General features: G+C 36.6%; 1 protein-coding gene across 1 annotated transcript in view; it reads right to left on the bottom strand.

The window, feature by feature from the left end:
• Positions 1-25,186, bottom strand: part of USH2A (usherin) — a gene marked incomplete at both ends in the record, with an annotated part of 372,871 nt that overhangs the window by 93,845 nt on the left and 253,840 nt on the right. Inside the window, 7 exons of the mRNA XM_079550589.1 lie at positions 2,042-2,234; positions 8,316-8,428; positions 10,225-10,427; positions 11,792-12,001; positions 13,997-14,160; positions 16,998-17,120; positions 20,421-20,755. Coding sequence (XP_079406715.1) covers positions 2,042-2,234; positions 8,316-8,428; positions 10,225-10,427; positions 11,792-12,001; positions 13,997-14,160; positions 16,998-17,120; positions 20,421-20,755 — 1,341 coding nt within the window. The remainder of the gene's footprint in view (positions 1-2,041; positions 2,235-8,315; positions 8,429-10,224; positions 10,428-11,791; positions 12,002-13,996; positions 14,161-16,997; positions 17,121-20,420; positions 20,756-25,186) is intronic.

Here is a 25,186-nt window from a genome sequence, read left to right as displayed (position 1 = left end):
GGTGTACAGAAACCACCATGGCAAACAATGTGCTATCATTAGAAAAAAACTGAAAGTTGGGAACCTATAATAATAAACTGACACTCTTGAGGACTCAAAGTTATCATAAATTTACAAAATTATTGAAAAAGTAAAAATGCAGATGACTTAAAACTAATCTAATATAAATTTTACTCACATGTATGCTAAAAGATCTATTAAAATGTCTACTAAGCTAAAAGCATGAAATAAGTAAATTCACCATTTAGAACAAAAAACTTCCTATAATTTACTTGCAAGGTTTAAGAAATACATACGTTTAGTATAGTATTGCTTTCAAGGGAATGCAAAAGCTAAGGCTGTGTTGTCTGGGGTAATTTATATTTTTATTTGAACCCCTCAGATAACTCACTTCCTTAATTACTGTCTTGTCTGACAGGGAATCTTGTGAATACATATCGTTTGCCTTAGTCACAGAGCATGTGATGATGCTTTTGACAAATAGGGACACTATTTCATTACATTAAATCTTACTTTCAAACTAAGAGATTTCTCCCTCATTTGTCAATAAAAACCATTACAGACTTCTGCTATGCTATTGATCCTACTCCTAAACAGGAACTAATATGAAGATTAACCTGCAAATAGCCATAATTTAAAAATACATCTGACAAATCACAATGGATCTCATTTGGGGCTGCTCATCATTGTCATGTAACAACCACCCACTTGTAGCTGAATCTAAATAGATTTTCTGAATAGGAGAATCTAGTCATTCAGCCAAGGAAGAATTTGGGGGGGTTGGGGGATGGGAGGGAAACAACAAAAGAAACAATTTTAATGACCACTACTTGCCATGCACGGTTTGAGAAATGACTCCTCACATACAGAGAATATACTTTTACTGGTGTTTTTGAAATTCTGCATGCACCTAGAAACTTTCTTATGGCCTTTATGTGATCCAGTGTAATAAAAGATTTGTACTAAGTACCATCATGTGCCCCACTTGAGCTGACAAAAGACCTCCTGTAGCAATTCATAGCATGTGGTCTACAGTGTAAAGCTGAGGAAAATCTTCTCAGAAGAGTGGCAAGGCACTGGCACAGGCTGCTCAGGAAAGTAGTGGAATCACCATCCCTGGAGTTGTTCAAGAACCAGGGAGATGCGGCACTGAGGGACATGGTTAATGGGAATATAGTGGGGATGGGTTGGTGGTTGGACTTGGTGATCTTAGAGGTCATTTCCAACTTTACTGATGCTATGATTCTTTGAAACCTGACTGTTCCAAGCAAGATGCAAAAATATATACCAAATTCTGTATATGCATATGCCTACAGTGTAATTTAGCACAGTGGGATGAAAGTGGTATATCCAGAAGTTTAGTAGAGAGATCCCTCAGATGGTCTGTGAGACTTACTTGGTATTATAGAATCTCACTCCTTGGAATGAATGCCTTCATTATACACATTAATCAAAATTTTCTGAAGGGAAGAAACTTTGGATGCATGTCTTTGAGTGAGGTGGTCCACAGGACTGGATAGAAACATGATGTCTCCCTCCAGCAGTGAAACATAATGTCTCCATCCAGCAGTGGGGTACATTTGAAATATTTCTGAAGCACACAGCCTAGTTTGGTTTCCTCTGCAAAGAGTTTAGTTCATATATATGAAAGCCATTGTGACATTAAACTAACGAGCAGTGGATTTGCTTCAAAATTCTACTGTTGCTTCAAACTGCAGCTTCAACCTAAGACTTTCAGAAATGTTAATCTGTTCATGTCTTCCGAAAGGAGAAACAAAGTTAGCAATCACAGACAACAGAATCACTTGTCCTCAGATAACTGACATAATTCTGCCAGAAATATTTACACAACTGTCCCCATACTAAGCTCAAACATCCACATACAATTTTAAACACACTTCAAGACATGTATCACAGTTTCATTTTCACAATGTTAGAAGAAACAGAATCCTCCACTCCTCTTCTTCTGATAGTTTAGGAGGTTTACACACTTGTTTCTAAAAGCATAACTCTTCCATATATCATTAATTTAAGAATATACCTTCATCTCTGGATGATAACACACTTCTCCACAGACATTTTCATGCTTCTTACATTCAAGAGGAATGCACATTCCAGTATTTCTGCTGCTCCTTGCTGCTGGAGTACACCTCTTAAATGCTTTACGTAAGACTTCATATCCTAGGATAATGCCATTTGGCTGTCTGGGCGAAACCCAGTTGATTTGAAGAGATCTGTGAAAAGCAGAAAACTAGCATATGTTAAATTATTTCAAGTATTTACATTTCTGCAGATACTTAGCATGCAGCAGTTCCAATTTATACTATTTCACATAGAGTGAAATATTTCAAATATCCAAAACATTCACCTGAATGGTGCAGATACATTTCACACCTTCAATATACAAAAGGTGCAAAAGCATCAACACTTATCAAAACTCAAGGAAAATTAACTGCTCCCACAACCAAGGTCTTTAAAAGTGGCTATTTAAAATACATTCCTTTCATGCTTCTGAAAACATGTATAATAAAGTCTTCCTAGCATTCTAACCATTTCAGTTAACTGGTAAAAGAAAGGATTCACCATGCTTTCTTGGTGCTCTAGCATGAACGGTTGTATACATGAACTGTTGTGAAGGCTGGAGTAACCATTCCATCCCTGGAGGGACAGGCAGCTGAGAAACTGAAGATCACCCCTGGGCTATGGACTATAACCAGTGCAGCTGTTCAGTCACCATTAAGAAGAGATTTGCACTCAACTTGCCTTTTCAATACTCAAAAAAAAAAAAAAAAAAAAAAAGGAAAAAACTAATGTTGCTCTGAAACTTTAAGACATAAAAGAAAGAATTCACCACTACATCACTATACAGCAGTTCTCTTCTGTGCTTAAATATTTTAATCGACACAAAAGTATAAAAAAAGCAAGTGTTTATAAGTAAAACTCAAGAATTCTGACTATGAGAAGAAAAGTAGGTCTGCAGCTGCCCATAGAAGATTGTAAAAATCCTGTTCTTGATTTCAAGTTTGATATCAAGCCATCATCAATTTAAGGAAAGTATCTTAGGGAAGAATCCTGTTGAGCTGTAGTAGGCTTATTGTTACCGAAAATGTGCAAGTGTTAGCTCCAAAATCTCATTTAACATTACAATATATGTCTCAAAAAGGACATTTAAAACACAAATTTTTCTCTGTCTTTTATAATGTACACATTTTACACAGATATTTCAAATGAAAAAATCGTTTCTGGCATAATCGGGAATGTTGCATAAAACCGGAATTTCATTCACTATGTCTTTTTTCTTTGGCTACAGAGGAGGAGATTTCAGTGCTATGCGTAGATCAATAGGTGGACTTCTAACACTGTAGAGTATATACACAGGCTCCAAATATCTCTTTTTAATCTCCATATCCCAATCTGTCTGAGTGCCAGTAACATGATAAATTAGCATTAATATGAAGTGAAAATATTACCACAAAACAGCAGCTGCTGAGATAAATGTTAACGTCTTAACAAAATAAAAAGAACTGAACTATTACTTCACTTCTGTAAGATATAAACAGAAGAATACACACTGCAACAAGTCTTTGAGAATATGAATTAATGTCACCTGTGAAAGAATTACTTCAAAGGTGGCTTGCAGAGGTACCATTTTCACTCCAGGATTTTGATCTGAACCACAGATTTAATTCTGTATTCCATACGTGGCTGCTTTATGTTCATTAAGAGAGGAGATTTAGATTGAATATAAGGAAGAAGATTTTACAATCAGACTGGTGAGGCACTGGCACAGGTTGCCCAGAGAAGTGGTGGATGCCTCACCCCTGGAGACACTCAAGGTCAGGCTGGGGGGGGCTCTGAGCACCCTGATCTGCTGTAGGTGCCCCTGTTCAGTGCAGGGGAGATGGACTAGATGGCCTTTAAGGGAACCTTCCAACTCAAATGATTCTGTGATTCTAACACACACTTGCATGTGTGCACACATGCTAAAATGTTTACAATTAAATGTTATAAGATTTCACTTAAAAACATAAAAGCAAGAAAATAGGTTGTAAAAAATTCAGAAAAATTAAAAAAAGGGTAAAGAAGAGAAGTGTTTCAATCTTTGTAAATGCCACTGTAGCTCTCTGCTGGTTTTTGCGCAGGGCAGATCACAGGAGCGAAGTGAGCACTCCCAGTTATATCTTTGAATTATCTGCTTTCTGCAGGTTCATTCAGACCTTGAGAGTGTCCTATAGAAGTACCATGCCAGTTTTTGCAGTTTTCAAGTCTCTAAAAAATTTCAAACCAGGCCCAAGAATTATACGAAGATTTTAATATTTTACCTTCTCTGCAGAATTTAACATATATTTCTTCATTTAACAATAACTTTATTCAATTCATAGATGCACATTTGGTGTGAGTACATCGTAGTATCATACAAAACTACAGCTGCCCCAGTAAATTCAGACATGGGAGTTCACTGCATAGTGTGATTGAAAGGGTAAAACCCAGTATGACCTTTCAATAAAGCCACAAAGGCATGCTCTCACAAGACTGGTAAGCCCCTTTCAGTCACATCCACTTCTCCTGATGTTCACCACCCATGACAAATTGAGGTGGTTTTGAAAGCATCACAGCAAGAACAATCTATGGTGCAGTTAAAAAAAATCATCAAGATTTTCATGGAAGTGAAATGAATGAATTAGTTTCAACTTTTTGACCTATGCTGTCTGAAGAAACACCCCAGCCTGAACTGAAAACCTTCTCAAGCAAGTGCAGGCTGTCTGGGACATGACGGGCACTTCAGTGTGCAACTCACTGTACCATGCATGCTGCCCACAGAAAATACAGCTGAACCTGATTCACACAAAAGCTGTTTCAGGCTGCAATGCTCACCAGATGCTACAGCAGTTTTAGAAGATAAAGAACAATTTCAAACTGACCCACAAAGTTTTATTTGCTTTTGGTTCAACAGACCAAACTGAAAACATGTGAAGAGGATCCAGTCTGACATTTCTGAGAGTGTGTGTATATACGTATAAAACCATGAAAAATATTAGCATTTCACAGTTTTGCTTTACATTTTAAATACCTTTTGATAAATGAGGGCAGGACAAGGGGTAACAGTTTTAAACTAAAAGAGGGTAGGTTTAGAACAGATATAAGGAAATCCTTTACAATGAGGGTGCCAAGGCTGCCCAGAGAAGCTGTGGCACCCCATCCGTGGAGGTGCTAAGGTCAAGTTGGATGAGGCCCTGGGGAGCCTGAGTTGGAGAGTGGTGTCCATGGACATGGCAGGGGGTTGAGGCTCGGTGGACTTTAATGTCCCGTCCAACCCACAAAAGGAACACAAGATTCGTTCAACATTCTTAATACAGGGAGCACTGCTATTATTAATGACCTATGGATCAAATACTCTCCTCATCATGAGTTCACACATACTACACAATCATTTCAACATTGCTGCAAAGTAGTTAACTATTTCTTATAGCATGAATTGCTGTGCAGACGTTATTAGGGAAGCGATATTACACAGTAGAAAAAGTCTGATGAACAGCTTTGCACTTCTATTGATATTAAAAACTGCTTTGGAAAATCTTTCTGTCTTGTGTTTTTCCTATTAACAACGTAGAGAGAGTAATCAGGTTTCCTTCACAAGAAACACTGCTTTGAACACTTTAGGCAAAGTGCTATTAATCTAAGCATACTTCAGAGCCCTGACTTTGTGTTTACTCTGTCCTCTTATCATTTCATGACTGGATGTGGCTTCAGAACAATCTTCCCCAGGATATTCAAATAGTTATTAATCCCTTATTTTACAAGTTTACAATATTTCCACAAGTTTTCCAAGTACAGATTGCCCAGAGAAGCTGTGGTGCCCAATCCCCGGAGGCTCTTAAGACCAGGTTGGGTGGAGCCCTGCACAGTTTGAGCTCATGGGTGGCAGCCCTGCCTACGGCTGGGCCTAGGGCTTTGAGGTCCCTTCCAACCCAAACCATTCTACGTCTGTATGATTACAATCAGGAAGAGAAAGGAGTATTTTAATGCAAAATGAACTGTTTTCCAACATATGATAAGTACTTAATCCACTACAAAAATTTTAAGTCAGCACCTACAGGTAGGGAGTATACAGACAACCTTCTAATCTGTGCAATAAAATGTACTGCTTGTCTACAGAGACAAAAAACAACAAAACACTCAAGTCCTAACTCAAAACAACACATACTCAATTTCTATGCAATTTCTACCCATCTAAAGATGGTCGATATCACTCCTCCACAACCTTCTAACTCCAAATACCATAACTAAGAGAAGATAAAAAACTAGAATATGACTTCAGGACTGGGTTCCATACTGTTTTCTATTTGAAGTTTGGCATTATAAAATAACCATTCCAGGACTGTGACCTTTTGTGCCAAGTTTCAGCCTGAAGCTGAGTTATTAACTGCAAAAGGTGAAAAAGCAAGATATTTATAATGGCTTTGGTGGTATAACCTTCATTAGAGCAGTCTGGATGGAGCTGCTACCAGAAAGACTTCTAAGAAGTTGGTGCTGAAATTATAATTTATGTCATGCAGCACCTTGAGGCAAATTTTAAAACAATTATTTGCAAATGCTACAAAGACATTATCCTACACCATTCTCATCAATAATACAGCCCCCCAAACTGATTCAGAAGAGGAAAAAAAGCCATGATTCCAATTAAAGACGATAAACTGCATGATCTGTATTGTATCTCAGCTATCCCATGAGTCTATACTGTAGAAATGCTTTTTTTTTTTTCCTCTGTCTGATGACATTAAAATGTTCTCTTGTCTACACAAACTATTTTTTTCTCCGACTCTCCTCTTTTATGGAGGATAAATAAGCAAAATTCATATTCAGCCTAGCACCAGCTGAAGCTGTCAGCTGTAGTGTTTGTCATATTTCAATCAAAGCTGAAGCCAGACAGTCATTTTTATACTGCACAATCCTTACATACTCGAGGACCAGAATTAATGAATTAGCTATTGATTAAATTCCACTCTAGCAAATCCACCGTGGCAAATAAATGAACTACTCAGGGCACGTGTAGGCCACGGCCAGACATGTCCGGGCAATCGATCAGTAGTTAGTATTCTTTTGGGATATAAGAACAGCTGATGATAATATGACATGTAGGAAAAGGCAGTGTAGAAACAGAGCCTGCTTCTGGCTGAGCAGATTATAAAGTAGGAAGGCATTTTTGATCCTTTTGCATTCATGTGTTATGACATATTTAGTTTATATACAATGGCAGAAGCATGCATAAGTGTTTGCAGTACAGACAATACAGACAAAGGCATACATAAGTTAAAGCCAAGGGCAAAAGATGGGATCCCGAATTGAGTCCTTATCATCAAACAAGCTTTGACTATATCTGTATATGTGACAGAAAAATAGCAAGCTTAATTTCACCCATATACAAAGACAAATGCTGAATTCAAACAAAATGTAGAAATGATAAACAGTAAACTAAGTCTTCAAGAGCCTGAAGGAGCAAATTCATTCTGTTGGCCATTTCAGAAGGCTCAGTTGTTAGATTTCTGTTATTTACAAAAAAACTACTTTTTTTTGTTGTTGTTTCTACAAAACTAACAGAGCTTATGAGCTTATTATGTTACTCCACCAGAAGTGTAATAAAATCACAGGAACAATAAAATACATGCAGGAGGTTAACTGTTTTATTGTTGAGATAATACTGAAAAATGTGCTATCGAGCCTTGTTTTAGTCTGATTTTTGAAGATATTAACTCTCACAGAATCACTGTATATGCTACTAGTTGGCATCTCCTCAATATTGCAAAACTGTTAGTCCTTTTACAATTAAGAAGTTTGCTCATGCCCACTGGATATGCAGATTGCAAACAATGGTTCAAGGAGACACAGATGTGTATGCCATTTAAGATAGCTTACTAATTTTTACTGTTGTGATGGGTGACTTCTTTTTACCCACAATTACTCCAAGTTTCCATTATCAGCATCGCATTGCTCCCAGAGCATTAATCTTCCTCTTCCTAGCTGACAGCAAAATGTGATAATTTTCATTCCCCTACACTTCTTCTTTTAACTACTTCTACTTATGTCTTATTTATTATCCCAGCACAGTGATACCTAAATGGCTATACACAACCAACCAAGAGGGAAATTTCTCCAGCTGCTCATTTGGCCAAAAACTCTGATACCAAAAATAAAAACCATGGGTGGACTGTTATTATTTTAATGTGCCTTATTCAACTGAGAGATTGGTCCCCACTCTGGACCTCATTCCAGGCACAAATTGCTCTGATATATGCAGACCACTCTTAGCACAGTACCTTGAGCCAATTACATGAATAACGGGGGCTGACAGCTGCTCTGGCTCATCTTCCACAGTTGTAATCTGAGTCCCATTGCTTCTCACACAGGCATAGATAGTGCAGGCTTCAATCTGATGAAGAAGAACATGAGTTTCAATTACTCAGCTGCAGAAATTATTTAACTCTGCCAATCCTTCAGATTTCTTTTGTCACTCCGAATTTTCTTATTTTCTATTTAAATTTCCATATAGCCAAGAAAATACAGCAACTTTGAGATAAGTATAACTATCAGAAATATATTATGCTTTATCACATTTTCCCACCCCATTTGGAAAAAGAAAACCATGCAGACCTCTGAACTCTACTGCTATTCTCTATTAAATTATCACGAATAGTGTTGCAGTTAATTTGTTATTGTGTATATATAAGCAGAATCTCATAAATAACATTGAAAAAAATCTCCATCTACAATGGGATAGGAAGACAATAAGCCAGCATAGTTTGATTTTGGTTCTTGAGTAATCCATTTCATTTTGCTATACCTACCACACATTCTGAAATAAAATTAATTTTCCATAGTATCTTCTATTTCTTCACATTTATGTTGGAAAATTAGGCTAAAGATAAAAATGTAAACATACACTTGGTTATTAAATATCTCATCAAAATTAAAACTTGTTCCTTCCAGTTCTTGGAATTAAACTAAGCAGAAGTAAACTGAAAGAGCAAGAGAAGGATAATGACAGTGTTTCTGTATCAGCAACACAGAGGTTCAAAATACAAGAGAACAAAAAGAAAAAAAAAAGCAGGAATGCAGGTAGATTGCCAGTGAGATGCATGTGTATCCAAGATAATACAGCTTCCAGAACAAGAGCAACCCAAAGGAAAAAAAAAAAAAGCAAAAAAAAAAAAAGCTTATTTTGACATTACCTATCACATTGATGCAAACATAAGTCCAGTATAAAAACTAAGAAAGTGTTAAAAAAAAAATAATAATAATATCACAAGTGGCAGAAAGTGGCCATAGTAAATTAATAGAGAGGGTCTATAAGCGAGGCAGTACATTGAATTTGCATTGTTATTGAGAAAAGACAAATGCATTTCCAGGCAGCATTCAGAAAGTCATATGTGTATTCATGGATGGAGGTTTGCTGTTTTCAGAGGGGCTGCAACACAGAAATGTTACAGTACGCCTGCTTGTGATGTTTATTTACGGCATGTAGTAACTGGGTGGAAATTTTTCAGAACGAACTGCACATGGCTACTACAGAGTCTTCCTAAAATAAGATGAAAGCTATTCCTGAAGCAAATAGACAGAAATAATTACAATTAAATGTCAAACTGTATTTTTGAACATATTACTGCAATTCAAGGATAGAAATATACATATATGCATTTCTATTGCCTATCATATTTTTTCTGTCTAGAGAGACAAAGATAAAGTGGAAAACAGAAAAAAATGTTGTACTTATTAACAGCATAAGAACTACTACTATGATTTGAGATATCAAGACTGCTCCATCCTCAGAAGAGTGAGGAGAAAAAAATGATAAAAGAATGACAAGTGCAATATCATTACTTCTTTGTGCTGATACATTATGCGTGCCTGATGTTTCTAAAACAATTGCAATTTTCTTTTAATGAGTAGGAGTGGAATCTTTGCTTCTTTGTAATATATGTTGGGGCTTTGCTAATGTTGTAGCACAGAGCATTTAGTGGAAAGTAAATGGAGTTTTGATGGCTTGAAAAAAGAAATAATGGAAATATGTGTTATGAGAAAAGTACACAGACCAAAAATATGCTGAAAATAAATTTATGCCTCGTATATATATGTACACAAATACTACTGCAAATACATGGCCGTGTATGTAACGAAATTTATGAAATTCAGCTTGTATGCTATGTAACACAAAAAAGATATTCTAACCTGTATATCGTATACAGTGAATGGAGACAAGTCTGCTAAAAGAAAGGACCCAGGCTCGTTCATTCCAGTCTTGTACTGCTTATTGTTTACATAGATAGAGTACTCTGTGACAACACCATTCGGGTTTGAAGGCGATGTCCAGATGACACGTACAGCTGTACTGTTGATGATGACAACCTCTGGAGGGAACATGCCCTCAGGCTCTAGAAATAAAGGAAGAAACTGAATAAACTCCAGCTGTCTCTGCAAAAGCACTTGTTTAACCAAATGCAGATTAGTATTTAGGTTTAGCAAAGGGTTCACTGCTTATCTGCTTTCCTCTGATGAAGTTATCACAGTCTGTAGTCTTCTGTAAATTGGCTTATTATACTCTCAGTTAGAAACCATGAGAGCTGATGGTAAAATGCTTTATACCACCAGCATAGTGTCAATCATCAGTGGTATGTGGCCAGTGAGATATGATGATAAATTATTCACCCATCTGCAGTGCCAACACATAAACATTATTTTTATGTCTCCCCCAATCCCAATCTTTCCAAAAGAGAGAAAAACAAAGCATTTTGCTTTTAAAGCAAAACCTGAGATCAAAATACTTTATCTCTGGTGGAACATGACGTTATCAGCCTTATAGCTGAAGCAAGATGAAGCAATATGCAATATTGTCATTATGTAAATGGCTTTGAATGTTGATTACTATAGGTAATGATGAAGTCTAACACTTATTTAAAAAAAAAAAAAAAAAAAAAAAAAGAAAGAAAAAACAAACCTTCCTTAGCGTTAAATTACATAATTATCTAAGCATGTCAGAAATAACCATGCAAAGTCCTCTTTTTATCATAAGGACCCATCTTTACCAGTTGAAAAATTGCCCTTGCGATCGATTCTATTTTATAAACAAAAGGTGCTGACCTTTGGCATCAGAAAGGAAATGGAATCCTTATTTAAAGGGCTTTACTAATGACCTGGAACACTTGCTTCTGAGGTAATGATTTTATAATGTTTATAATGAGACTTTATAAAGCAAAAAGATTAGAAAGACCATTCTAAACACATTTTAGATTCACTTTTTTTTTTCCCTCATCCCTACCTCCTAACACACATGCATTTGCTAACTGGCATAGAAATGACTCATAAAGTAATTTTCTCAGAGGGTGAACTTACACTTAGAGTTTCTGGTGACTCAGGAAAGGCCCTCATATACGTCTGTCATGTCAAAAGCACATCGCTTCACAGAGCAAATCTTTTAAAAAAACATTAATTGTTTTAAAATTCCACCATTTATTGATAGGAACTCAGTTCCAAACTTAGTATACACAGATGTATGTAGGAGAAGATGAGAACAAACTGGGTTAATATCTGCTATTAGAGCTTTTGCTTCTGTCTCAGTGGGACCCGATATTGATCTACCACATGATGACAACCAGCACTTAAGCATTTTAGCGTTTTAGCCCTTTTTCCTCTTATACCGGAAATTTTATAATGGAAGGATGACTGATCTCAACCCTAACAAAAATCAATCAATTTCATTCTCAGAGTTTAAGTCAAGCTGCATTCACTGCTAACCAACCTCCATCTGAAGTAATCACTCGCACAACTTCACTGTCGATGCTGTGGGCTCCGTTAAAAACTTGAAAGAATATTTGATACTCTGTGTTGGGCTGCAAATCACCTATGACTGCATAGTTTTCATCAGCCTGAATCCTCAGAGATCTTCCATCAGCAGTGGAATTCAAGGAGAGGATATAGTATTCAACATCTCCTTGCAAATCCTGTAGTGCTGAGAAAGGAAAAACATTGGGACAACAACAGAAATATTCAGTCAGACAATTTCTCATCAAAAACATTAATCTTGAAGACAAAAGCGGATTTTTGAGAATCTCCTTACTGTAAAATTATGCAAAGATTCCATCAATTTCTTTAATGTCCACCCTACACCAATAAGCACAGAATGCTCTTCCAAATTTCTCAAAATAATTGACAGCCCATCACCATATGGGGAAGATTTTTTCCTCTAACTGTCAAGTAAATTAAGTGATGAAGCCTGCTGCCAGCAATGGTGCATGGACCTGGCATTTCACCACTGCAAAACAATGTCTGGACTTTTGTCTGGACAGAACACAGACAGCTAAACCTTGCGCTATGCTACTGGCTTAAGACGAGAAACAATGATTTTTTTTTTCCTTCCTGGCATGCAGAATACTGCATTCCTATTTCATCACTTTAGCCATGGGAAACAAACGTTACACTCAACTCTACACAGGTAGCCATTTAGCTACAGTGAAAATGGAAATCTACTGCTGCTACCTTAGAACAATCATGAGAGTATCTACATATAAATGCATCACACCTTCAGAAGAATTATATTTACAGGGGAAAAAAGAAAAAGTATCATTTCTTCCTAAAGTGTGTTTTACACAGTAGTAGCTTCCCTAGCGGAAGGAAGAAACAACAGTACTATTTTCTAGCTACATATGGAAGGAGATCCATTGGTCTAAGGTAGGTGGATAAGGAAGAATTCCAGACAACCCGTGCTTCTCCGTTTTATCAACTCAGATATAGTCTTATTTTATCTGTCCTGCAACTGCTTTTCCAGCAGGAATCAAGATAAATCTTTGAGCACTGAAACACTGCTTTAGATGACATATTCCACTGAACAGAACTCAGATAACTAGAGAGAATTAAAAGCCAGAAATTTGTTGAAAACCAAAAGCTTACATGTAAATTTCGTAATATGCAGTTTTGTCATAGAAATTGTTAATGAAGCAATAGATTATTTTTATTTTAAGTGGTACAGATTTAAAAAATGTCTGAAAGCTCTTGGAATATGCAGAAAGAGAGAACAGCAAATTAAGGACTCCCAGGTTTCTAAAGAAAACAAGAAAATTATTTAAAATTAATACTGTGGAAAAAGGAAACATGAGCATTCAAAATAGGGAATACGATTATTGTAACATACGAAGTAATAAAATATGCTAAGGTTTTCCAGTAACGAACAGATCTGCCTTGGCATTTAAACTCTGCATTCACAAATATGTATTTATATTTATACATATATGTATAAATGTATGTATGTACATATATTTTCTCCAATATGTATGGAGGAAATATCCAAAGGATGAATGAAAATAAAACCAGATTGCATTACCCACATCTAGAAGGTCAGAGGTTTAGATTACTAAGGTAATGAAACTTCAGTGAGCTGCTTCAGATCTATTACATTTGTCAGTTTTTATAAGCATGCTTTCTTCAGGCACGCAGTTATAAAATAAAGACACTACATTTGTTGCAATTCACCACTCAGTCCTTATAAAATTATTTGCATGTAAGTCATGAAGAAATTCCCTACTGCTGCATTAGCTAACTAACTAGAGAAATTGGCCAAATCCATTTTAAGAGTAAAAGGAGAGAGAAAGTGAATCCTCTCATCTTGAAGGAACGTATATGTAGATTTTCATACAAAGAGATGAAATATAACACAAAGACAACAGAATTTTGGGTGCTGTGGTATTGATTTCTCATGATCTTGCATTAATTAATTTTTTTGCTTCCACTATTCTCCTTCTGCAGAAATACTATATAGTAAGTACAAACATGACTGAGAAATAGCAAAATGTGCACATTTTTCCCCCCGTTTCTTCCCTCTCCTTTCAAGGACACTTAGCTGCATTATAAATCAAGACAAGGACTGTATTTCCTATGAGAGCAAAGCAGACCAACGTAAGTGATGGCAGGTTAACATCTAGTTACTGGAATAAATACTAAGCACACTTACTTGGTTTTGACCATTCCACTTCTACAGCAGTATGATTAACAGCACGTGCAATGAGGATACTTCCTTTCTCCGGTAATCCCGCTAATGTAGTAGCTATCACTTCTTCACTTGATGTATATCCTACCTCGTTGTGCACTATGAGCTTGTACTTATATGTTGTGTACCTAAGACATTTTAAAAATAATTACATGGAAGAAAAAATGCAGATGGAGAAAACATTTGTTTTAACACATCTGCCTGCGCCAAAGTTTAGTTGCTCCTTTTTCCCACCACCCTCTTCAGAAAATTGCAGCTGCATGCCTTGCACCAATGAAGACTCTGTAAGAGCTGTCTTATTCTTGGAAATAATTTAGCACCATTAACATGGTAACAAGAATAGAGCACGTTATTTCACTTCTTCATAGTTGTAGCTTCTGAGGTGTTGAGAGATTATAGCTCAATTCAATATGTAATTACAGTAGTGGCATTCTGCCAAAATTTGGATCAGAATTTAATCAAATGAGGCTTTTTTCCCCTTTAGGGAAACACATTGATTTTAACTTGCAGAATCTCATTTGTAAAAGTGATTCACCACGCAGTCAGGACTCTGCCACTGCAAAAACATGAAAAAAAGCACCTAATAATGCAAATCCACTTAATAAAGTAATTTTCTTTGCAACTGTTTATATTGAACTTATACAGATTTATTAAATTCTACATGTAATATTTAGTAAATCAAGTGAGTATCACTCCATAATTTATTCTCTAACTCAAATGACATTAAGGGAGATTCCATAATCTCAAAATTATTTTCATCATCAGAAGCTTGATGCAAAACTGTGTAATTACAATAACACAGGATAATCTTGTTCAAAGTTTTGCTAAATCTACATTGCTGAAAGAACTGTCTATGAACACAATAAAGGAACTGCAAATAATATCTGGAGATTTCTCTATAAAGAGCCATTAACAATGCATATTTATTTTGATTTTTTAATTTTTTTTTTTTTACTCTTTTCTTTTAGAACTCTATATAATGCAACCACCCAGCCTTATTTTCCAAAGAGCTAAGCTTTAACAGTTCCTCTAAGAAGGGGAAACTAATGGGACCTCATAGATCCCGTTATAATGATAGGCATTTTTAAAAAAGATGATAACATACACTGTGAGCACAGCACTCGTGAGCATATGATATTTTCTTGGACTGGATGAATATTTTCCTGGATCCTGCATGGGATCTATTCTAGTCTTGCAAGTTAAGAGTGAAAATATCAGATTTGTTTTTGGATTCACATTTTCAACACTGAAAACTACTAGAACACTAATCTATTAGAAATGAAACAGCCATTTGAAGTAACCACTACCAAAATAGACTTCTGGCAGGAATATAATAAAGAGACACAGGAATATAATAAAAAGACACATTTTTAAACATGACACAAATATGTAAAATAAATTTTGAGATTCAGATTTTCCGTGAAAAGTAAGGCTAGAATCCCTCTATATCTTTTTTCTAGCCACAAATTCCTCTTGAGCCACAAAAAGCAAAAAGACAGTTTTAGGTTGCAAAGCCCTCTCCAAAACAAGCATTCAGGTGTATCCAATGGCTGGGCACACTTTTCTGGCCACAATTGCTTCAACCCAAAACTTCCTTTTGCCACTGAGACCCTGTGGGAACTTGTTTCAGCACTGCTGAAAAGAGCTATGTTAAGACCAAAGACTCATAGAACCATTAAGGTTTGAGAAGACCTCTAAGATCATCTAGTCCAACTGTCAACCTACCACCAATACTGCTCACTAATTACATCCCTCAGCACCACATCTACATGGTTCTTGAATACCCCCAGGGAGGGTGACAACCACTCCTTGGACAGCCTATTCCAATGCCTCACTGCTCTTTTGGTGAAGGTGTTTTTCCTAATAATCAACTTGGAAATTCTATGGAAAATTTCAAACATGATTTAAGAAAGAAATGGACATGTGGTCAGGGTTGGATTAAAGAACGGCTGCATGATGCATGATCAAATGCTTACAGTAAGCAGGCAGGGAAAAGCCAGAGGCCCTAGCCCTTGGCTCAGTTCAGTCTATACAACAACACTCAAGAGCAGAGATCATGTTCTGCTGCTTCACATCATGCTCAGCAGAGATGCCCAGACAGATTTTATCAAAGTAGAAGTAATGTACATGTATTTGACGGGCAGCGATTGATATGCAGTCCTCATAAATCATGCCAGCTCACAAGCACAGAGAAGACACACATTCTGAAAACATCTACGAATATTTTACCAAAACTTTACTTGCAAAAGAACAATGCAAAATCTGCATTGCGTCTTCCATAAGGATTTCTGAAGAGGGTATTTGCTTGTTTTTAAGATGTTAGCCTAGACTCTGTGATGGGAAATAAAGACTGAATGAGAGCAAATGCCTTGTTCTATACCCCACAGTACGTCCGTAATATCCCGAGAAACAGAGTGCACCTTCCTTTTCCCCATTTTCTGCACTCTACATTTAATTATGATGAAGCTACAACAAAGCTGCCCTTAAATTACATCTGTTCAAAATGCACTAAGTACTCTCCTCAAGCTTAGAGATATGAAGGCAATCATTAAGCTAAACACACAAGAAAAAACAATGCAGAAACCACCTTTCAGATGTATTCCAACTAGGACTTCACAGTTATTCTGCATGTGCTATGATTTTGCCAAAATCACACATATGTACGAAACTAGAGCATTTGTACATGTAAATATAAATAGCTTGATTGCACACAGATGCTAAAACTTCACAAGACTTGCACATTCATTTGACTTTTAGAGCAATATAATACATGAAAGAGTCAAGAATGACCGAGTAATAATAAATCCCCACATATTAGAATGATTAACACCAAAGATGATGACAAAAACTATTTCATTACATAATTAATATGTTCACTACATAAAGACACAAGAAATACTTTGAACTATTAAACATACACTATACAAAATGCCAGCATTTGTTTTTATAGTTTTTGTAATCTCACCTGCTAAGACCCTTATCTTCATAAAACCACTGAGTTCCTGAGTAAATATTGTGCCACAGATTTAAATCTTCAGGGGGATTTGATGCAAGTGGTTGCTGGATTTTACGTCTCAGGAGCTCATATCTAACACAAAAGACAAGCAAAACACCAGGATTATCTCAACTAATGTTATTACACAAAAAAAAAAAAAAATTTTTTTTTTTAAAGCCACATATTATTTTGTTTTCACAGCTGTAAACTTTCTGAGATAAACATTCCATTTAATGTTTAATGATTTAAAACATTTAGTTACTTAAACTGCTTTGAAAATGAAAAATGAGCACTTTCATTGGAAAGACTAAATGTATTTAATAATCCACAGATTTTAAAATTGTGGAAATGGTATGAAGATGAAGTCCAAGTCCAAATAGTCCAGTTACAGTGTCTTGCACAGACTTGACTCATGTCATCTGACATGCATAGACTGTTCCTGAATATGAAATTGAAATGTCTCTCTTGCAAATGTACTGAAATGTGTAACCTTGCTATTACTATTTTACACTACTTAAGTGTGCATTTGTGTTTAACGTGTTCATAAATAATCTCAGTGTTGATTATAGATGACAAACGGGCATAGAGTGAGTTTACTTTTCCATTGACAGGGCTTAGCAAAACAATATTGTATTTGAGTAGCTATTCATGATGTGAGCTTGAAAGACCAAACTACTTATTCCTGGCTTTCATGGGTAGCTGAATGTGTATTCCTGTCTGTTATCCAAACAGCAGGTCAGCTGAAGGCCATCTTTCAAAAGGTTTGCCATAGGACTGCCTGATTCAGACCAGCCCTTCCACTCACTCTGCATCACTCACTCTTTCTCATATTTTATATAAAGTCTACATGGAATTTAACAAAGATTAAGTCGCTTCATGTCTATACAAACTATACGTTGCATTTTGTAATCATTCTAGGGATTACACAGAAAACTATATTCTAAAGGAAACAAATATATAGATTTGTTCAAGATCCTGTAGGATTATTATTCTTTATTGCATTTCACAGAACAATTTTAATAGGACTTTCATTTCAGTTTTTTGGTATTGTTTCTTTGTAAGTCACTAGAGATTTATCTTCCTTCTACCTTCCTTCTATTTATTCTACCTTCTACCACAGTGGAATTGCTTTGGATGGTAAGCTGCAGTTTTTATCAAAACAATAGTTACATATGTCTATTTAGTCACTTAAGTTGGCAAAATTCTAAGTTCTGAATTGCTTTGCATCCCCCAGTACAGCTGGAAATGTAGTTCTTTCAAATTCCAGCACAGAATTATAGGGGTTGGAAGGGATTTCTGGAGATCATTAACTCCCTGCTGAGGCAATTCCGTACAGTAGGTTGAGCAAGAAAGCATCCAGGTGGGTTTTGAGTATCTCCAGAGAAAGAGGCTCCACAACCTCTCTGGGCAGCCTGTTCCCATGCTCTGTCACTCTCATAGTTAAGTTCTTGTGTTCACATGGAACTTCCTATATTCCAGTTTGTGCTCCTTGTTCTCTTGCTGCATGCCACCAAAAAAATCTTGAAGACTTTTCCCTTAAGCACTTATTTCTGAAAAAATTTCCTTTGATGTACAAGCATTCTGCACTGGAGAAGTTCAACATCCTATCACAGTAGTCTTTCTGACCACTGGCTGCGTGTGCAATTTGACTTCATTTTTTTGATGTTAAGATCATTCCAGATTTGAGGCCCTGAATTAAGCTGGTATATAATGGATACTGCATACAATGATTTTGTGTTGATTCAAGTGCAGAAATCAGCTGATAAGCTGTGATTCATGGGAGTTGAAACCTCTGCACCGTGGAAGCAAGGCCATACACAGGAGTTCCAGATAACTTTCTTCATTGATCAACAGAGACAAGCAAGCATTGTGACACTGACCATAGCAATGTGAAACCAAACTATCATTGCTGGAACTGGAAACATAACTATGGAGATCAAATAACAAAAACTAATTTAACTGCAACTTCATAAAAATATTTAGGTGACTTTATGTGAGAGTACAACTCTCACATCAGTGGTTTATCAATGCCAACATAATCCAAAGACAGACTATCACAGTTTCATTAGGAACACTCCTGGCATAATCTGTCTAACGTAATTCATAGACAAGCTACAAAAAACTTCAGAATTTTTCTGAACATTGGATTATGATCATGTGCAAATCACCTTCACTGGCAGCTGCTGCTGCTGCTCTGTTTGCTGCAGACTTATTGCTCCATCATGCTGTACAGAGCAGCTGCTCCAGTAGTGGTTCTTGTTGAGGACAGCATGGCAGGCACACCATGAAGGAAATGAAATCTGCAGATGTAGGAATTACTTCAATAATCTATGGTAAAATGGCCATGTTGCTAAATCCAGACTAACACGCTGCTTTTCAGTTGTAGTGTGCTCTAATTAAGCCTGAAGAAAAAGTCAAGCTACTGTGTATAATAATGTAGGCAACTGAAATAGCATTACACGATAATTACTGAGCCCATCAATGCACCTAGAAGAGAGCTACAGATGGCTTATGGAGATATAAGTTTACAGACAATATTTCGCAAAACCTTAAAGCACCAGATAGACAGATTTGACTTTTTAAAATTATGTGCACTTTCCAAATCTTCATGTATTCAAATCCTTGGTGTTTTTTTTGTTTGTTTGTTTGTTTGTTCTTCTTAATATACACATAGTAATCACAGAATCAAGTCAAGATTCCCATTCCACGATTGCAGAAAAATCTCAGAGGAAAAGCCTTATTTTAGTTCCTGTGGAAAAATCCAGATTTATATACCTACCACTTCCTTATAGTAAGCATTTTCACCTCTGATTAGAACCTTGTATTACTTTAACTTCTCTTTCTTTTACTCTTTCATTCACAACTTGATTAATAAGTTTAGTTCTGAAGCTTATTTTGTGTTATCATGCCACCTTTGTCATAAATAGCCCACATACGTTCACAGAGATCTCATGTTTTTCTTGACATCTTTTCAGCGAAACATTGCCTGAAGCTACCATCAACAACTAGCTGATCCTACAGAGCAAAACAGTTATATGGCTTTGCAAAGATCCCATGCATGCTCTTTCTGCCTTTTCAGACAGTGCTGATTTGAAAGACCCATAGGATTCTTGAAAGCATTCTTTCAAGAAAAGTAAATTCCACAGCATGGATGCCACATGTGCTCTTAATAGTCCTGTCTCCTCTGAAGTTCAAAGTAATTCAAAGTTCACCCAACATTATCTGCCTCCAGACATACTCAATTTCTGTAAGTCCTCTCATGGGCACCTGAACCCGAAAGAGGAACTTCAGAATGAGAAATGAAGAGATTGCATGATAAAGTTTGCATTGCCTAAAATTTTCTGAGTCAGACATAGAAGAAAACTGCCAATTCATTAGCAACTAAAAGCTTACCTCAAATGAGGACCATTTGGCCTTAGTGGTGGTTGCCAAGATATGGCAATAAAGGACTCGCTGATCGGAGTCACAGACAAGGGACTGATGCCCTCAGGAGCGGTTGAAGGTGTGGTCACACTGGTAGGCAAACTCTCTGTGCAGCCTCCTAGTAAGCCATTGCCTCCAGAACAAGCTACTACAGTGATGGAGTAGTTTGTGTATGGTAAAAGATTAGTCACCAAGTAACTTAACGTTGATGCAGAATTTCCAGCAATGACAATTCGTGGATCAGGCATGCGAATCTCGTAGTTTAGGATTTCACCATTCTGTATCAGAGGAGGTTTCCATGAGACCTGAAAGAGGAGAAAAATATAAAAACAAATGACTGACTGCAGAATGCAGAAAAACAGATGCAACGTGGTATAAATGGGCACAGACATAAACTCAAATGGGCTTTTACTTCTCCGTCATGACAGACTTCGTGTTTGACTCAGGTATCTGAGACTGATTTTTAAAGGTACTTCAGCCAGAAATCTAACCTTTAATTTCAGAGGGGGTTTCTGGCCTGGGGTTTCAGAGATGACACTAGCCATTGAAAATCTACCATCAAGCTGGACCAATAAAATGGGAGCGCTCCACTTCATTCTAAAGGTATTCAGGTGCATTACCAAAATGCACTGAGCATCATAAATACCACTGTTATTTATTTGCTTAAGATATACTGCTTGGTGTGTTTGCCTCTTACTGGTAGAGTAAGAACAAATCTTGTTTAATATTTGCATCATTTTCAGAAATGTATAATTGCATTAGCTCCTAAAAAAGCCAAGACTTTTCATACTTCTTATATGATGAAATCTCCTATTTTTCATTTTTCAGTAAATTACATTGCTAATATCAGACAAATAACATTTTTTCCATTTTCAAAATTATAAAATTATGCTGAGAATACTTAACGCTGCTATGCTTCTGTCTTGATTTATACTTTTTTTTTTTTTCCAAATGCATTTTATCTATGTATTATTCTTACCAATTCCAGTGAGGAATCACCCCAAATCATTGTACCATAAACTGCGATAAAGTGCAAGGATGCTCTTCATACTTTTGTAAGGCTTTCTGCCACTGTATCATGAGAGAGAGGATTTCAGTCCTACGTAATGAGGACATGCAACTATTATAAAGAAACTCAAAGTTTATAAAGTTTGCATAATAGCATTGATTACTCCTTCATTCCCTAGAACTCTCACTGTGGGAAGTATAGCACCAGTTCTTTGCTCATCCCTGTGCCTGTTTTCCCTGCTACTGACCCACTCATCTAAAACAACTGCTGCTTTTTTCCTCCTGTGCATGGGATATGCAAGGTTTGAATCCAATGATGGAAAGGACACAGAACTGGAGAACATCAAGATGAAGATATGTGAAGAATAAAATAAACAAATATAATAATGAAGTTGTGATACTGAGATACTTCAAGGTGAATGTTTTTCAATAATTCTCTCCAGTATCTGAAGGAAGTGTTTTTAAAATGGTATATACTCTATTACAGAAGGCAATGGAAACAGAGAAGCTTGATTTAAAAGTGATTTTTAAAGGACTCCTGGGGATTAGGAAGTGTTATATCTTAGGTACAGAAGGACCTCTCAGGCTGTCAGACTTGCAAGAAACCTGGCAGCAAAGTACTAGAGAAAGCTGAAGGATTTTGATAACAGAATCTGGAATACAATTAAACAGAGAATTAGAAACAGGGTGATTTTGAGTAAAGACAGCACAAACAAGATTATTGGTGCCCACATAGGAAAGGCTTAGCTCTGGCTAATTATCAAATGCTGCATTCAGATTTCTGTTACTTGTGGTCCCAAATAATGATCAAACAAATAAAGGACTATAAACACAGCACTGCAAAATTTCACAGAATGTAGGACGCAGTTCTGCACTGTTCTCACAGACACTGAGCAGAACTCTCATTCTAAGGTAGTTAATGAGATCTGGTTGTAAGTTTAAGAAGCAGACAAGAGTGGATTATTAAAGCAGGCAACAGAATGTTTTGTTTTCAAGTGCAATTAGAAAGCATTCAGGTCAGTAAATTTCAGGTGAAGTCTCCAATCCCAATGCTTTTTGTTGTTATCATACTGCACACACCAACAGGATGCATTGTATATAGCACAGAAAAAGGGGAGTGTGCATGGGCTGCTTATTTTTGGGGACTTACTTTGGAGTTACTGAAAAAGCAGAGAAAACATCAATGGATGGAACACCACAGTAAAACACACATTTTTGCAATGATTATATATATATATATTTGAGATATATATATATATATATATATTAGAGGTGTAGCACCTGTTCTGAAATTTTGCTTTGGTAAAGTGTGACTGAAGATAATATATTCTAGTTTTTTTTTTTTTCAGAGTGCTAATACAGTAAAATTTGTCATTACCAGCAAGAAAAACCCTCTTACTTGTTGCTAAATGCAAGGCAGCTTCTAATAGAAGACCTGCATGTCAAATGTTTTGGAACATTCCTGGTATTACTCTCTCAGAAGAAAACACTGTCTATGAATGCTCGCCTTATACAAAATCTTATTTAATCACTCCTTTTACTCTGCATTTTAGATACACAAATTTTATGTCTAGCCAAACAAAACTAGATAATAGAATTTGCACGGGACTTGTCATATAATGTAACTCCTTGACATAAGGACTGTGTTAATGTCGTGAGAAGAACAGACACAACTCCAGAATCTCAGTTCATGAGTCTTATATGGAATATGGAAGTCACCAGGTGTTCCTTCACAGTATTTGCTGTGCACTAGAAGATAAAAAGTTTCATAGTGTGCATAACCTATATGCTGCATGGGGCTTACACTGGGAAATTTTTCAGGGTTCTTTTTTTTAAGAGAAGTGAAAACCAGGCTGAATAATTCAATCAGCAGGACCATAACACAGAAATGAAACTTATTTTCTTCTGTGCATGGGTATATCACGCAAAGATATGAAAAGTAGTTACTGTTTTGTTTAATATTTTTAGAACTAGACAAAAGGATGACCAAGGATACCAACAGTCACTGGTCAGCTGACGTGCTTTGAGTTGCCTATGTCAGCTTGCAGTGGCAGGACATGAAGCTGTCAACCAGCCTCTCTCTCTTCGGTAAGGAAAGCTGTTGTCTTTTCACAGTGACAGGCCAAGGTCAAGGGACTGCCTGACCAATATGATGTAAAGGAAGGTGATGGAGGCAGCTTGGTTAACACATATGACACTGCTGGATCACTTCTCCACTTCGATGCGCCAAGGTTTGAGGTAAGAGCTTGGCAATGCATGAAAGCAGGAAAGCTCACTAGACAGGCTGTGTTGGAAGCAGTAACAGTTTGTTCATTGATTTGAAGCTCAGCACTGAGACCATGAAAGAGGATGCCCATGAGGAAGAGAGAATAAGGTAACTACTGGGAGAGATTAACTGATTCAATTTAATGAGTCTGGAAGCTGTCATTTAAAGATCAAAGCACCTTATTTTCTCCACCACAAAATTTAAAGAGACAGAAATTAGCCATTTTCTCCCCATTAAACACTTATAACCTTGAAAGTCTTTTTTTTTTAATTATTTTTTATTTTTCATTTTTTTCTGTGACAGCAGTTGAAACCCGCAGTTTAGTTCTGAGGTATGGTAAGGGAGGCATTGGCACTTAATTTTTTATTAATGTTTTAATAGTTCAGGCCTGGCTTTAACAGTTTGTTTTCAAACCAGCATGTTTGGCTTCATTCTATTTTAATTTTTCCTTGCTACTGCTTGTAATATCTATGAACTTAGACTAATAAATACACTACTGAGAGCTTTTCACTGTTGGTCTCAGAGCGCAGTGTTAGTCTCAAATTGCAAGTGTTATCATTTAAGTTTTACTGATGAATAGACTAAATCCCAGAATAAGTTACATAACAGAAAGAAGAAAACCTGAAAAGAAAGACTATCCCAATTCTGCACTCTAGACACTGAACCACCGTCCTTCGCAAAAGAAAAATAAAAAAATCAGAAGTAGCTGGGAGATTAATTTTGTCACGAGGTCTCATCTGACCTCACAGAAATTATACCAGGTTTCAATCAGAAGTCAGCATCACACCAGAAAAGCAAATCCTGACTGAGGTCAATGATAATTACTCTTACAGACTTTGCAGATGAATTATATCCAGCTTCAGCACTATCACAGAAGAACTGTACAATCAGCTTTGCAATAACAGACTACTGCTACAAAAACTTCTCTAGCTCTCTCATAGATGGGGGGATATGCAGATGAAAACCTGATTAGTTCACCTTGCTGTATGATCTGTACTAAATGAGCAAGCTGTGCAAGAAATCACAATCCTAAAATGTGGAAAACCTCTGGTGTGTAAGTTAAGGTTGTTCCTATGGGTGTTGGTGTATCCTAAGTCGCTCAAGCAGCACTTATGTGGCAAATAAACCAAGGTCTCCCTGACCTTAGCAGCACTACAAGGCAATCTTCACACAAGGATTGATTGCTCCTAAATAATTTCCCCTATGCACCAGGCATACCTGTATAAAACTGCAATAGAAGTGAACAAATCCCAACCTTTTTCCTCCTCCAAATAAAGCTGCTAGGTCTTCTTGCATTCAAGGCCTACACACCTTCAGCGTTCAAGGAGCAGACGTCAGGGTTGCTCATATTCTTAAAATATTCTTAGACAACTGTCACTTGAAGCATTTTGAGAATGAAGAAACAAAACACTAGGAGTTTAACCTGAAGGAGAGGTCTTCTTATCAACGTCATGCTTTATCA

Source organism: Tetrao urogallus (assembly GCF_951394365.1).
Source record: "Tetrao urogallus genome assembly, chromosome: 2".
Lineage (NCBI taxonomy): Eukaryota > Metazoa > Chordata > Aves > Galliformes > Phasianidae > Tetrao > Tetrao urogallus.
Note: the sequence above shows the minus strand (reverse complement) of the source record. Positions and strands in the feature narration are given on the sequence as shown.